The sequence below is a fragment of the Artemia franciscana genome, chromosome 19 (assembly GCF_032884065.1).
Source record: "Artemia franciscana chromosome 19, ASM3288406v1, whole genome shotgun sequence".
NCBI classification, from domain to species: domain Eukaryota; kingdom Metazoa; phylum Arthropoda; class Branchiopoda; order Anostraca; family Artemiidae; genus Artemia; species Artemia franciscana.
Window position 1 is genome coordinate 9,413,104 of NC_088881.1, and position 16,009 is coordinate 9,429,112.

The 16,009-nt window shown below is 35.4% G+C and overlaps 1 protein-coding gene across 1 annotated transcript in view; it reads left to right on the plus strand.

Moving 5' to 3' along the window:
- Nucleotides 1–497: 497 nt before the first annotated feature.
- Nucleotides 498–16,009, plus strand: part of LOC136039061 (zinc finger protein OZF-like) — a 19,425-nt gene continuing 3,913 nt past the window's right edge. The window contains exon 1 of the mRNA XM_065722546.1: nucleotides 498–618. Within this exon, the coding sequence (XP_065578618.1) occupies nucleotides 498–618 (121 nt within the window). The remainder of the gene's footprint in view (nucleotides 619–16,009) is intronic.

Here is a 16,009-nt window from a genome sequence, read left to right on the forward strand (position 1 = left end):
AGCTCTCCCGATACCTTTCAGAATATATGTACCTGCACTACGTGAGTCATTTGTCTGAATGTGGTTTTTTGTTTTGTTTTAAATGCGAGAGTAAAAGAAAAATAGACCACCAAAATTAAAAATGGATTTTACCAAATGACTATTAATTCTTACCGATTGTTTTGAAGACTGTATTAATTATTTGTGTAGAATTGCGTCGCTTGATACTGCCATTTTCACAAACTGATCACTGGCTATGATTTAGTATTTGCTAACAAACAACTTTGTACCAAACAGTCCCATAGACGGTTAAAGAAAAAGGACGTCTCGGATTGAAGTTTTACTCATAAAAAAGTGCCTAAAAGCTCTGGATACTTATTGGAAAGTTGCCAAAGTCGAGTTGTAATCAGAAATAAAAGTCTGGAGCTTTTTCAGCTCATCGGCATAAAAAGTCTGGAGCTTTTTCAGCACATCGGGATAAGAAGTCTGCAGCTTTTCCAGAACATCGGGATAAAAAAATGGAGCTTTTTCAGTATATCGGGATAAAAAGTCTAGAGCTTTTATCGCACATCAGGGATAAAAAGTCTGGAGCTTTTTCAGCACATCAGGATAAAAATATGGAGCTTTTTCAGTACATTGGTATGAAAAGTCTGGAGCTTTTTCAGCACATCGGGATAAAAAGTCTGGAGCTTTTTCAGCATATCGGGATAAAAAGTCTGGAGCTTTTTTCAGCATATCAGGATAAATTTCGGACTGAAAATTCAGAATTAACCCTGCACTGGGCTGCCAAATTGACACATTTTGTGTCAAAATGACACAATTTGATGTTGCATGACACAATGACACATTCAGTCAAAATTATGACACAATCGACGAAAATGACACATGTATATCTATATATATAAAAATAAGTTGTCTGTCTGTGTGTCTGTCTGTCAGGTGACGTCATGTTTCTGTGTCGACTGACGTCATGAAGTTAGTTGTCGTCATTTTTGCTATGACGGTGACGTCATTAACGGTATTTAAGACATTTGTTCACGGAAAAATGTTTAATTGTAAATGACTGATGAACCTATAATGGCAACAGCCGAGGAAGCTGCTCAAAGAGTTTATGCCAAAAAACTTGCTGCTGATAGAGAAAGTAAGAAAAGAAAGCGTTCCGAGGAATCACAAGAACAGCAAGAAAACAGGCTTGCAGCTGATAGAGAAAGTAAGAAAAGAAAGCGTGCCGGGGAATCACAAGAACAGCAAGAAAACAGGCTTGCGGCTAAAGAACGCAAAACCGCGCGGTTAGATGAAAATCCACCTGGACAGTGAGAGTCAAAACATATCAAAACTGAAAATGATAGCGATGATGATTGGGTTTGGGATTTTGACTTGGATAAGGTCATCAATGCCTACCAGATTTAAGTTAAAAAAACAAAGGTTCGTCGATATGTACTTCATAGTGACGCTGAAAAATAAAGAAGAAAAAGAAAACTGAAAAAAGAAAAAGGTAAAAAACTAAAAAGAAAAAACACTCAAAGAGAAATTACAGACCGGGACACAAATGACGACCGAGACAGAGGGAATATAAGTGACGACCGGGAACCTCAAAGAGAAATTACAGACTGGGACACCCGGACACAAATCACGACCGGGACACAGGGAATATAAATGAAGACCGGGACACAGGGACACAACTACAACGGGGACGCCGGGGGCACAGGCGGGATATATAAATGACGACCGGGACACAGGGATTGTTCGAATAGAAATTACAGACCGGGACACAAATGACGACCGGGACACCGGGACACAGGGAATATAAATGACGACCGGGACACAGGGGCACATCATTAGAATAATGAGGTATAGATCTGAATACGGATTGTTTTTCCCATGGACAATTATATGTTGCATGTTCAAGAGTCAGTAAACCTGACAATCTATTTATATGCACAGACAATGGGGCAGCGAAGAATGTTGTATATTCGCATGTTTTACGTAGTTAAAAACATATATTTATATCTATCTCTATTCACAGGTGGGACACAGGGACACAACTACAATGGCGCGTAACGACTTCCGAGCGCGGGGGGGCGCGAAGCGCCCGCCCAACTAGGTGTTGGGCGTCTGTCCGCCCAACAGCTAGTATCTATATATATAAAAATAAGTTCTCTGTGTGTGTGTGGGTCTGTCTGTCGGGTGACGTCATTATAAGGATTGAGCTGTAAGTCGTCATGAAGTTAGTTGTCTTCATGTTTGTTATGACGATGCTTAGTATATGACGTCATTATAAGTATTTAAGAAAATCATTCAAAGACAAATTTTAAATTGTAAGAAGATCGTTGAAAGAGAAATTTTTAATTGTAAAATGACTGAAGAACCTACAATGGCAACAGCCGAGGAAGCTGCTCAAAGAGTCTATGCCAAAAGACATGCGGCTGATAGAGAAATAAAGAAAAGAAAGCGTGCCGAGGAATCATAAGAACAGCATGAAAACAGGCTTGCGGCTAAAGAACGCAAAACCGCGCGGTTAGATGAAAATCCACCTGGACAGCGAGAGTCAAAACATATCAAAACTGAAAATGATAGCGATGATGATTGGGTTTGGGATTTTGACTTGGATAAGGTCATCAATGCCTACCAGATTTTAGTTAAAAAAACAAAGGTTCGGCGATATGTATTTCATAGTGACGCTGAAAAATAAAGAAGAAAAAGAAAACTGAAAAAAAGAAAAAGGTAAAAAACTAAAAAGAAAAAATAAAAAGAAAAAACACTCAAAGAGAAATTACAGACCGGGACACAAATGACGACCGGGACAGAGGGAATATAAATGACGACCGGGACACTCAAAGAGAAATTACAGACTGGGATACCGGGACACAAATGACGACCGGGACACAGGGAATATAAATGACGATCAGGACACAACTACAACGGGGACGCCGGGGGCAAAGGGGGATATATAAATGACGACAGGGAGACAGGGAAAGTTCGATTAGCAATCACCATCAACAAAGCTCAAGGGCAATCGTTAGAAAAATGCGGTATAGATCTGAATACGGATTGTTTTCCCATGGACAATTATTATGTTGCATGTTCAAGAGTTGGTAAACCTGACAATCTATTTATATGGACAGACAATGTGACAGCAAAGAATGTTGTATATTCGCAAGTTTTACGTAGTTGAAAATATATATATATATATTTATATATATATATATATATATATATATATATATATATATATTATATATATATATATATATATATGTATACTAGCTGTTGGGGTGGTGCTTCGCGCCACCCCAACACCTAGTTGGTGGGGCGCTTCGCGCCCCCCCAAGCCCCCCCGCGCGCGTAAGTCGTTACGCGCCATATTAGTTACGCGCCATTGTAGTTGTGTCCCTGTGTCCCACCTGTGAATATAGATAGATTTATATGTGTGTTTCAAACTACGTAAAAATTGCGAATATACAACATTTTTGGCTTTCCCACTACTGGGAGCTTTCCGTTTCCAATTGCCAGCAATTGATCTGAAAATGTTTGACCAGAGTCATCGTTTTGCAATCGGACACGCATATTTGTAGTTAATTTTAATATTTTTACGTGTGCCCATAAATTAGAATTTTTTAGGCAAGCATTCATTTCGTCTGCAGGAGTTAAACTACGTAAAAATTGCGAATATACAACATTCTTGGCTTTCCCATTGTCTGTGCATATACAAAGCCGTATGCACTAATAATGACGTCATATGCAAATGCTCTTTTTACAAACAAACAAACATGCATACACACAACTCGTTTTTATATAGATAGATAGATAGGTAGATACAATACAAATTAACTGCGTAAAACTTGCGAATATACAACATTTTTCGCTGTCCAATTGTCGCTGCATATAAATAGATTGTCAGGTTTACCGACCCTCGAACATGCAACGCACAATTGTCCATGGGAAAAACAATCAGTATTAAGATCTATACCACATTTTTCTAATGATTGACCTTGAGCTTTGTTAATGGTGATTGCAAATGCTAATCGAATTGGGAATTGCAATCTTTTAAATTGAAAAGGCAGATCCGTTGGAATCATGGGAATGCGAGGAATAAGAACAGCCTCACCCTCAAAAGGCCCTGTCAAGATTGAGGCCTCTATTAGGTTTTCCATTGTTTTTTTTTACGGCAAGTCGCGTGCCATTGCAAAGTTTTGGTGGGTTGATATTTCTTAAAAGTATTATTGGTACGCCTATTTTTAGTTGTAGCACGTGTGGTGGAAACCCTGAAAGATCTATGGAATTTAAAAATTCAGATGGATAATTAACCGCTTCATTTGGTTCCAAAACTGTGTCGACTGACTTGTAAAGGACTGCCTGGTCTCGAATCCTGGTCAAAACAATATTGTTGATTTCGTGGACGTCTATATTTTTGGGTGCGAGAATCGCTCTTTCACTTAGCCATTTATTATTTTTATAATTTTTTAGAATATTTGGAAATACTTTCTCAATCAATTAATTTTTGGACGTCACTAAATTACAGAAATCAGCAGGTAGTTGTATACGTCCTGAAATTGAGTCTACCGTATCATAAATGTCTTTTTGTTCCGACGTTAACTTGGAAATGTTATTTTGTACATACGACAATAGATCATTCGTACTGTAACTTTTTTCACGATCCAATTCTACACATGTCGAAACAGCAGCGATACGGTTAGGTGAAGGCATTCCCAAATCCTGAAGAGGTTTGTTTGCCATACGTACGCACAAATCTTCTATAATAACTAAAGTGTAGTTATAAATTTCTTATGTAAAATCAAAAGTCATATCTGACGTCTCTAACTGTTTTCGATGGAGTATATCTTCGGACATTTTTGACTTATATTTTTCCCATAACTCTGTAGGAGCTGATGGAGAGCAAGTTGTTAAAATGATGCCAAACAATGCACGAATTTGACTTGGGGTTGACGTTTCGCACTAATGGGGAATATGGAACAACCCACTGGTTATCTACTTCGATGGTGGTACCGTTGCCATTGTAGGTTCTTCAGTCATTTTACAATTAGAAATTTCTCTTTCAACGGTCTTCTTACAATTAAAAATTTGTCTTTGAACGATATTCTTAAATACCTGTGTCCTGGTCGTCATTTATATTCCCTGTGTCCCGGCCGTCATTTGTGTCCCGGTATCCCAGTCTGTAATTTCTCTTTGAGTGACCCGGTCGTTATTTATATTCCCTCTGTCCCGGTCGTCATTTGTGTCCCGGTCTGTAATTTCTCTTTGAGTGTTTTTTCTTTTTAGTATTTTTTTAGTTTTTTACATTTTTTCTTTTTTCAGTTTTCTTTTTCTTCTTTATTTTTCAGCTTCACTATGAAATACATATCGCCGAACCTTTGTTTTTTTAACTAAAATCTGGTAGGCATTGATGACATTATCCGAGTCAAAATCCCAAACCCAATCATCATCGCTATCATTTTCAGTTTTGATATGTTTTGACTCTCGCTGTCCAGGTGGATCTTCATCTAACTGCGCGGTTTTGCGTTCTTTAGCCTCAAGCCTGTTTCCTTGCTGTTCTTTTGATTCCTCGGCACGCTTTCTTTTTTGACTTTCTCTATCAGCAGCAAGTTTTTTGGCATAGACTCTTTGAGCATCTTCATCGGCTTTTGCCATTGTAAGTTCATCAGTCATTTTAAACTTAAACATTAATAGATTTCTACGTGAACATATATGTCTTAAATATCTTTAATGACGTCACCGTCATAGCAAAAATGACGACAACTAACTTCATGACGTCAGCTGACACAGAAACATGACGTCACCTGATCCACAGACAGACACACAGACAGACAACTTATTTTTATTTATATAGATATATATATATATATATATATATATTATATATATATATATATATATATATATATATATATATATATATATATATATATATATATATATATATACAGGGACACAACTACAATGGCGCGTAACGACTTACGCGCGCGGGGGGTCTTGGGGGGTTCGCGAAGCGCCCCCACCAACTAGGTGTTGGGGTGGCGCGAAGCGCCACCCCAACAGCTAGTTTTTCAATAAAAAATGACACAATCGACCAAAATGACACATTAAAAAAAGTGACGCATTTTTCAAAAAAATGACATTTTTTGTCATCCTAGTCTCGATTTTTAAATGGTAATAAAAGAAAATTAAAATTTCAATTTTATACCTCCAGAAAAGCTACGAATTAGTGGAAAGGAATAGCGCTGCCTAACGGTGGCAGTAGTACACAAACAGTGCGGAATACAGGACAGATGCCATCACCATATTTAAAATTTAAACCAAGCGAAGAAAACAGCCATATGCGGAAATTTCAAATCAAAATGAACGCTGAATATCTGAAATTAATTGGCCTCTTGATTGAGTATTTGATGTAGCCAACTGGTACGTACTAAATAGTAAAACGTACACAGTATGCAGTTTACCAAAGCTGTATGCATAAGCAGCAACTCCCATTTTTAGGAGTACAGGAGGGATACCCAACCTCGGACAAGATTACAAATTTCGAGAGATGTCTTTCCTTCAGAATAATCAATCTGGCTTTAAAAGGCACCAACAAATATGACAAAAATACTAGATTGAAGCTGGTTAAATGGCTTACGTATTGAGTAAATAAAAAGCTTAGCCAATAAAGCCGATTACGTATAGAGCTGATTACGATTACGACGTCATACGAAAAGTCTATTTTAAATTTACTGTCCGAATTGATTGTCCCTAACACTTTTATAAATGTAAACTTGCCTCGTTGGTCGCCCAGACACAAATTCATAGTGTGTAACATCAATTTAATCGAATGTTTCTATTTCTTTCATGACGTCACAAAAAAGTCATGATCCCAAGATAATAGGGTAAGGTTAAGTTTACTCCTTTTTGAACTGACTCGGAAAAGATTATATATTGAAAAATCTAAATAAAGATTTGACAATTAAATATGATACCACTTGTAGCAAAAAAATATGACACATTTTGTGACACATTATGGAATCTGAGATGACACAAAAAGCACATTTCGGAAAAACTATGACACACTCCTGAAAAAAAAAATGGCAGCCCTGACCCTGTATCCGGAGGCAGCATTCTCCGTGAAATAAGCTTTCGGACATGCTCGTGATTACTTCAATTGGCTTAGTAAAAACTTTTTTAGCCCTATACGTCTTTAAGAATATGAAAACTAGGCAACTGAAGATTTAATGAAAAAGATAACCTTATATAATTATGCATTTCTAATTCTTAGTGGGTGTCAAGTTTGATAAAAAAGGAAACTTGTGTGGCAAATCAGCAAAACATAAGCAACAATTGATGTGTCATCAAGGAGCTCAAGTGAGTGTAACAATCTTCATCGCTTCAGGAAAAGACAAACATTGTCAGTAATATGATGTAAACCGGCTAAAAAAAGTGATTGAAAAAGTAAAATTATAAGAGAATACAACCTTAACATCTAGTTACTAGATAGGAATAGAAAAGGAATGCATATATCATTGAATAGCTAAAAGTCTAAGCTATATATTAACATATTAATCCCTAAAACTATTCAAGAATAAACATTACAAATGAATGGTTACTTTTATCAGGCTTTAGTGTGAAAACAACTCTGGGAATTTACAAGTGACAACAATCTGGGTATTTTATACCAACCAATAGAAAAAGCATCAAAATTCCGATTTAAGATAGAAAAGACCCAGAGGGTAAAAATTGCTGTAATTTTTATGTCATTGATATTTTATGGGTAAAAGTTAGTCAAGAAAATTATTGTTTTGGAATTCTCTTATTCTACTTTCATTCTTTTCTGCATGAAATATGCCCCTTGAGATGTTTTTCATTGGATAGTTTTTATAGTGACTGCAACTTAGTAAAGAGCCAACCGTGCGTATTTTATAACCGAAATATGAATATCTATTTTTAGCAAGACTGTTTCAATGTTGCAAATTCTTTTAGAACCTTTTTTATAAGAACCATTTTTTGCAACACAAATTTTTAAAAAGAATTTTTGACGGTAGCAATTATAAGGCATGAAAAAAGTATTGAACAGCAAACCCAATCATCTGCTCATTTTTTGGCTAATGCATTAATGCCATGATTCTTAGCATATACCAGTGCTTTTACCACCTTGAAGAGTAGTAAAGTAATATTAATGAAACTCACAGGCATAAATTCAGAGCCTTATTTTATGAAACTACTATTTGTTCTTCTGAGCTTTGTTAGCGTTGATACTTCTTTTGTTCTTAATTGTCTGTATTGGGACAAATAAAAATACAATGTTCAAAACACGGATCTTCTTATGTAAAGCTGAAATTACATTTTTTGGTTGTTAAGGGAAGAGGCAGCATCGCTTTTACTTTTTGTAGTTTTCATTTGTTCAAAACATTTATATTTTTCGAGGATTTGGTATTTGATCCAAACCTCAGAATATTTCGTTCACTTGGCTGTACTGCTCTTTTTATATAAAAAAAAAGTTAGCCTGGAAATCAATAGTTTCAATAAGGAACAGAAATTGTATGCACGTGGGGCCAAAAATTATTTTTCTTTATTTTTCACTGTTTCTACAGACTATACATTATTCATTTTTATTGGTGCTTTTTGCTTATATTTTTCTGGTTGTATACGCTAGATGAGTGAATCTTGTGGTGTTTCTACAGACTATATAATTTTTATTATTATTGGTGCTTTTTGCTTAATTTTTTCTAGTTGTATACGCTAGGTGAGTGAACCTTGTGCTATAAATGTTATTAAGACACTAATAATTGAATCTTTCTGTCTTCGGCTTTAGGCTAAGGATTAAGCTAATGGACTCTGAAATTTATTGAAAAAATATTCTTAATAGACAACATGCAGAAAAATTTAAGATATGACGATAACTTACAAAAAAGGTGTGCATAAGGGCAACGAGCTTCTTGTTTATGAATTGCATCATCTGAAATCATGACTATATAGCCGAAACATGTAATAAAAATCAATTCAGTAATTCTATTCCAGCCAACTACAGAAACAATGCAAAAGGAACAGAAATGAAAATATAACTAAAAACAAGCAAATTACACTAAAAATGCCCTATCCAGAATCACAAGGTTCTTATATAGTTTTATGTGGATCGGCAATGAAAGGCGGAAATAGGGGCAAATAATCCCTTTACAGGGTTATTATCTGATATCAATGGTTGTTAATGCAACAAATAGAAAGTAAATAGGCTATCATGTTAAAAGAAGCAAACGAAAATCAGCACACAGTTCTGTAGTACTAACTCAACGTGGCATTTTGTGCATTATACCCTAACACGTAGGATGTAATCGTACATCTCTTTGATTAGATTTCTTGCAAGCCAGAAATAATTTGACAACAAAATGAGATAACCTAAAAATGCTGTTGAAGTAAAAAAAAAGAAAGTTCTTGATCATTACTGAGCAATAAGAAAATTGTTTTAGCAGTGAATTTCTTTTGAGGTACACACACCTCCAAGAATGAGGAATGTGACTTGTCAACCAGCTCTTCATTAGAGATGAACTGCAGGCAAAGGAATTGTTTCACAAGTGTCAGGCTATTTCCGCGTAATCTACCAAATGGAATCAATAGCATCCCAAAAAAGTGAAAAGGTGAAATTTGTCACAAAATATTCGATACAAACGCATTCTTTTTGTTCAAGCTCTGTCCAAAGTTCCTTGTCCTGTTCAGCCACGTTAATTCTGTTCTATAGTAATTTGTACTTTTTAACTGGCTACAATTTACTGATATCGTACACACATAGTACTGTTTGACTTGCCAATCCTTATCCACAGGGTTGACAGTGTAGAAAGAGCTGTTTGATAGCACCAAGAGTCTTCTTCAGTTGACTCATTCCATGGCTAGGGATGGGACCCTATTTGAGCAGATACTACAGCTAAGGAGGCTTTGTTTCATTGCATTACCAAACTTGGTGTTTTATCTCCGTTGAGGATGTTACCAGCCATATATGAAACTGACTGAAATCTTAGACGATCTAAGTAATGTTCTTGGCGGGAGATACAGTAAGTTAACATTTCAGCGTAAAAAAAGGGCTTCTGCTAGAGAAGCAGGACTTATCAGCTTAAGATTGATCAAAATCTTGTATTGCATACCTTTTCATACCACTTGAAACATTCGATTTTACATAGGTGTCTTGTTTGAATGGTATCAACCTTTTTGACAGTATCTTAATCATCTACCTTGTCTCAGGAAGACACAGTATAATGTATATTATTATTTTGTTACAGATTCCAGCTTTTTTCTGGCTACTGCTTACTAGTTTTAGACAAACTACTCCTAGGAGTTATCGAAAAATAAATAACGCCTCAGCCTATGTGACCAAGACTTTGGCGTCAAATGTGCTATTTGAGGGCATGATTAATCTGAGACTTGTGTCTGTCCTTACCACGTCAACATTGTGATTTTTCATCTCAACAATGAAGGATGGCTCATATCTTGTATTATCTTTGAGTGTGATTTTGGTTCTATTTCATCTGATTTTCATACCTGTCCTACAGACTATAGAGGAGAGAGGTTTCAGCACACACTTAAAGCAGGTTGAGATCATCGTTAATGAGAGCTAACAGCAGGTCAAAGAAATAAGTAAAGATTTTCTTTCTATTTTTGTGAAGGAACTTACGGACATAAGCTGCAGGGTGCTTCTGAAACAAAGAAGTTTTGAAAAAATCATAGTTTCACAATCTACTATAAAAGACTAATCATCATGGAGTATAAACGAAAAAAAGAAACCAAAATAAAACAATACAATTCACGTCAGACCTTGATATGTATTAAACTCAAAGTTAGAGACTGAACCCAAACACAGCAATTCATGTGGACAATTTCACAGTTGTATCTGAAATTCTGTTTAATTTTTCTGTTCTTGTAGTGGTAAAAATGGATAATAATATCAAATTGCAAAATATACTGAAATTCAGAGCACTCACATATCCACTTTAAGAGAAATTGGGATCAAACCAGAAAAATTTACAGTAAAAAACAATTTCTAATAAAGTTTTCCTACTAACAACGATTTTGTCGTACCATATCTAGAGCTCAATCTTGGTGCTACACACTTTACGCAAGGAAGTATCCTTAAATTATTCTTAGTCGTGATCAACAGCCATCTGGTGGATCCAAAGGAAATAGATACTATTGCTTATAACTAAGTGGTAATCTAAAAGAGACCTGATTGGGTAAAAGAGCTTGCATTTATCAGCATTCAGAGTAAGTGAAATAACAATGGGAAGAAAAAAAAATTTAACAGATTGACTGCCCTCTGCCCTTGAACTTCAGTAGGCTACAGTTGAACTTCAAAAAATTCCAAGTATTTACCCATAATATTACCATATTCTCACCATTTTATCATTGGAATCCTATTGAATTGCTGTTGTTCCTGTCACTGAATTAAATAAAAAAAACAAGTTTTTTTAACTGAAAGTAAGGAGCGAAATTAAAACTTAAAACGAACAGAAATTACTTCGTATATGAAAGAGGCTGCTTCCTCATCAACGCCCCGCTCTTTACGCTAAAGTTTGACTCTGTCTATCAATTCTTCTTTTTAAAACAGTAAAAAACTTTAGCGTAAAGAGCGGGGCGTTGATGAGGAAGCAGCCTCTTTCATATACGAAGTAATTTCTGTTCGTTTTAAGTTTTAATGTCGCTCCTTACTTTCAGTTAAAAAAACTTGTTTTTTTTTATTTAATTTCTGAACGTTTTTGAATCAATGCATGTTTTGATTTTGGCTCTCCACAGAGGAATAATTAAAACGAAATTAGCATTTTTTTTTTTGGCTAAATGGCTTTCTCATAATTTTGATCGAATGATTTTGAGAAAAAAAAGAGCGGGGGAGGAAGCCTAGTTGCCCTCCGATTTTTTGGTTAATTAAAAAGGCAACTATAACTTTTAACTTTTTACGAATATTTTTATTAGTAAGAGATTTACGTAACTTATAAATTAGCTTACGTAAAGAACTTTTGTATTCTCATATTTTTATTACATATATGAGGGGGTTCGCCCCCTTGTCAGATCCTCGCTCTTTACAATAAAAGCTTAAATTTTGTCCCAATTCATTAAGAATGACCCCAGAATCACAAAAGCCGTAGAATAAATAGTTGAAATTACTAAAAATACTTTAACGTAAAAAGCGAGGTATTAGGAGGAGGTGAGCCCCTCAAATGGGTAATAATTTCTGTTTGTTTTAAGTTTTAATGCTGTTCCTTACTTCCAGGTGAAAGTACTTTTTCATATTTATTTTTTCATTGTGTTTTTAAATAATGCTAGTAAATCTTGCGCTCCCTTCATGGAGATTTTCATCCCCCACGACAAATTATCGATGGAAAGTTCCCCCAGCATATCCCCTTCTTCTCAACCCCTCCCCCAACCAAAAAAATCCTCCTGAAAACGCCTGTACACTTCCCAATAACCATTACTATATGTAAGCATTGGTCAAAGTTTGTAACTTGTTGCCCATCCCATGGGGACTGTGGGGGAGTAAGTCGTCCCTAAAGACATAGTTATAAGGTTTTTCGACTACGCTGAATAAAATGGCTATCTCAGAATTTTGATCCGTTGACTTTGGTAAAATAATTAGCGTGGGAGGGGGCCTAGGTGCCCTCCAATTTTTTTGGTCACTTAAAAAGGGCACTAGAACTTTTCATTTCCGTTAGAATGAGCCCTCTTGCAACATTCTAGGACAACTGGGTCGATACGATCACCCCTGGGAAAAAGAAAAAAAAACAAAAAAACAAATAAACACGCATCCGTGATCTGCCTTCTGGCAAAAAATACAAAATTCCACATTTTTGTAGATAGGAGCTTGAAACTTCTACAGTAGGGTTCTCTGATACGCTGAATCTGATGGTGTGATTTTCTTTAAGATTCTATGACTTCTAGGGGGCGTTTCCCCCTATTTTCTAAAATAACGCAAATTTTCTCAGGCTCGTAACTTTTGATGGGTAAGACTAAACTTGATGAAACTTATATATTTAAAATCAGCATTAAAATGCGATTCTTTTGATGTAGGTATTGGTATCAAAATTCCATTTTTTAGAGTTTTGGTTACTATTGAGCCGGGTCGCTCCTTACTACAGTTCGTTACCACGAACTGTTTGATAAAGTAAGCAAATAGTCACTTAGTGATTTGAGAAGTTCCACTCAAGAGTCTTCAGATTTTTAACAAGGGTGGTTGGAAAAGACATGATTTAAGTTTCTCTGACAGTTTTTGGGACAAGTATGACAGTTTTAAAACGTTTTGCCACACTAACAAAGAGGCAAACTTTCAATGTGCGGACAATGTCAGAACTCAAATCTCACCAATTTAGGTGTTTTTACACAACGCTGTTTTTTATACTTTTTCTTTTCAGATTACCAGGCTCATTTCTATTGATCCCCTTATTCAGTTTATTCCTAACCTATCCTAAGAAAAATAGGTGAAAAGAGGTTTCATACATGATGTTAGCCACTGCAAAATTATTTCTGGGTTTTGTATTTTCAAGCATGTTCAAATGCTTTATTTTGCAAGATGCATGTTATCAAATTTTTTCTATTAAACTTTTTACTATTTAACATTTTTAGTTCTTAACTGATTTATTCTCATTAACTTCCGTGGACAATTTTTACCAAGTGAGACCAAATCTCACTTGGTATCTAAGTAGAAAACGATGGAGTTGTGTTTTTTGTCGTAGTAAGGACTTGTAAAAGAGGGTCAGTGTAATAAAATCAAATATTAGACCAACATTCGTGGATGTCAATTATTGAGGTGAGGTTAAATTAATTATTTGGAAGTAGTATAGTAATTGCCCATTTTGCACCACCTAAATCCCCCTATCAATTTATATCATTTTCAGTCCGTTTTACATCATTTTGACATCAAATATTGCACATTTTAACATTTTCAATCCCAACATTAAAGTGGAAAAAGTCCGTGAAAATCAAATTTGGTCTCATGTTTACACTTTTTCACAATGTTAATATTTCTAATAACAATTTCTAATAAAGTTTTTCGGCTATACTTATTCCCACTAACAACGATTTTGTCGTACCATATCTAGAGCTCATTCTTGGTGCTATAAACTTTACGTAAAGAAATACCCTTAAATTATTCGTAGTTGTGATCAACAGCCATCTGGTGGAACCAAAGGAAATAGATACAATTGCTTATAACTAAGTGGTAATCTAAAAGAGACCTGAACGGGTAAAAGAGCATTTATCAGCATTCAGAGTAAGTCAAATAACAAAGGGAAGAAAAAAATTAACAGATTGACTTCACTCTGGCCTTGGAGTAGGCTATAGTTGAACTTCATAAAATTCCAAGTATTTACCCATAATATTACCATATTGCCATATTCTCACCGTTTTATCATTGGAATCGATTGAAATTGTTCATATTTGATATAAAAATTTCCAATATTTTTATGATTTTCAATCCTAAGATTTAAGATCAAAACAGGTTTGTGAAATGAGAATTGGATGAATTTGTGAAATAAGAGTTTAATTTCTTTCCATTTTTACTCTACTACTTATAAAATGTAATAATTTAGTAGGATATAATATTTCGTGGATAGTTCTATATCAATATCTAAATAATTGTTTTTATCTGTCCTTGTTCTTTTTATAACCTTTAAAATCATACCTTTGTCTATTTTTTTTTTAAATTTCTTTTCAAGATCAGCTGTTAGAATCAAAACAATTAGGTGCTAATAGATCAACCATTTCAGCTTTAAAATCAGTAATGATAGTGATTTTTTTTCATATTTAGTTGTAACACATTTCATTGCTTTGATCGTGTATTCCATTCCAATGTCTAAATCTTCTTTCCTCTTAGTTCGATCATATTTGTTTTCTATTTCCATTTTGCTCGAAAGTTTCTTCATTTATTATCAAGTAATTCTATTAAAAATTTCCAAATCGAAAATAATTTGTATATTAACATCCCATTAGTATATAACTCTAAACAAGTCGCCGTTGGTGTAACTGGTGAAAGTTCTTGACCTGGTTCTGGATTCAAGCATAGTAGCCGGAAAACTTTTTAGTGGTTCTGTATGTCAACTAAACAAGTTTTTTTAAATGATAGTAAGGAGCGACATTTAAACTTAAAATGATCAGAAACTATCCCGTATATAAAAAGTGCTGTCCCTTCTTCAACGTTCCACTCTTTACGCTAAAGTTTTTGATTGTTTTAAAAAATAGTACCTTAACAAAGAGCCAAACTTTAGTGTAAAGAGCCAGGCTTTGAGGAGGGGACAGCCCCTTTCATTTGCGGAATAATTTCTGTTCGTTTTGAGTTATAATGTTCACTCCCTACCTTCAGTAAGAAAAACTTGTTTTTTTTATTTAATTTATGGACGTTTTTGAATTAATGCAGGTTTTGATTTGGCTTATCGTACGTCAATAATTAAAACGAAATTTGCATATTAATTTTTGCTTCTTTTTGGCTTAATGGTTTTCCAAAAGTTTTGATCGGACATATTTGAGAAAAAAGAGGTGGAGAAGTGGGACTAGCTACCCTCCAATTTTTTGGTCACTTAAAAAGGCCACTAGAACTTTCACTTTTGTTTTAAGGACTTTTTTATTAATAATAAATATACGTAACTTACCTACAAAGTTACACAACTAAAGTGTTCAAATAGCACCAGCGAAACATGTAATCCCTATAACGTTTGAGCTTTCGCATAAAACTGGTTAACTCATTATTGGTGGTTCTTACGATAAATATACCACTGTCCTGGTTTACGATAAAGAAAGGCCATCCTGGCTGAGTGGCTGGCACGCTGGTGTGGGAATTCGGTGTCCAAGGGGCACGGGTTCATTTGTGACCAGTTTTTTAGTTTGGGACAGGGTCAGTGGCGTGACTCTGTAAGCTCAGCCAGAGTCGACCCAGCTCTAAATGGGTACCAGGAGAAATCTGGGGAAGGCAAGCAGGAAGGGTATTGAAAGCACAGGATGGTTGGCCCCCAACCCCCTATGGCACTTCCTGGCTGAAGGGCCACGAAACAGAGATAAGCACCGCCGGTTTGGACCT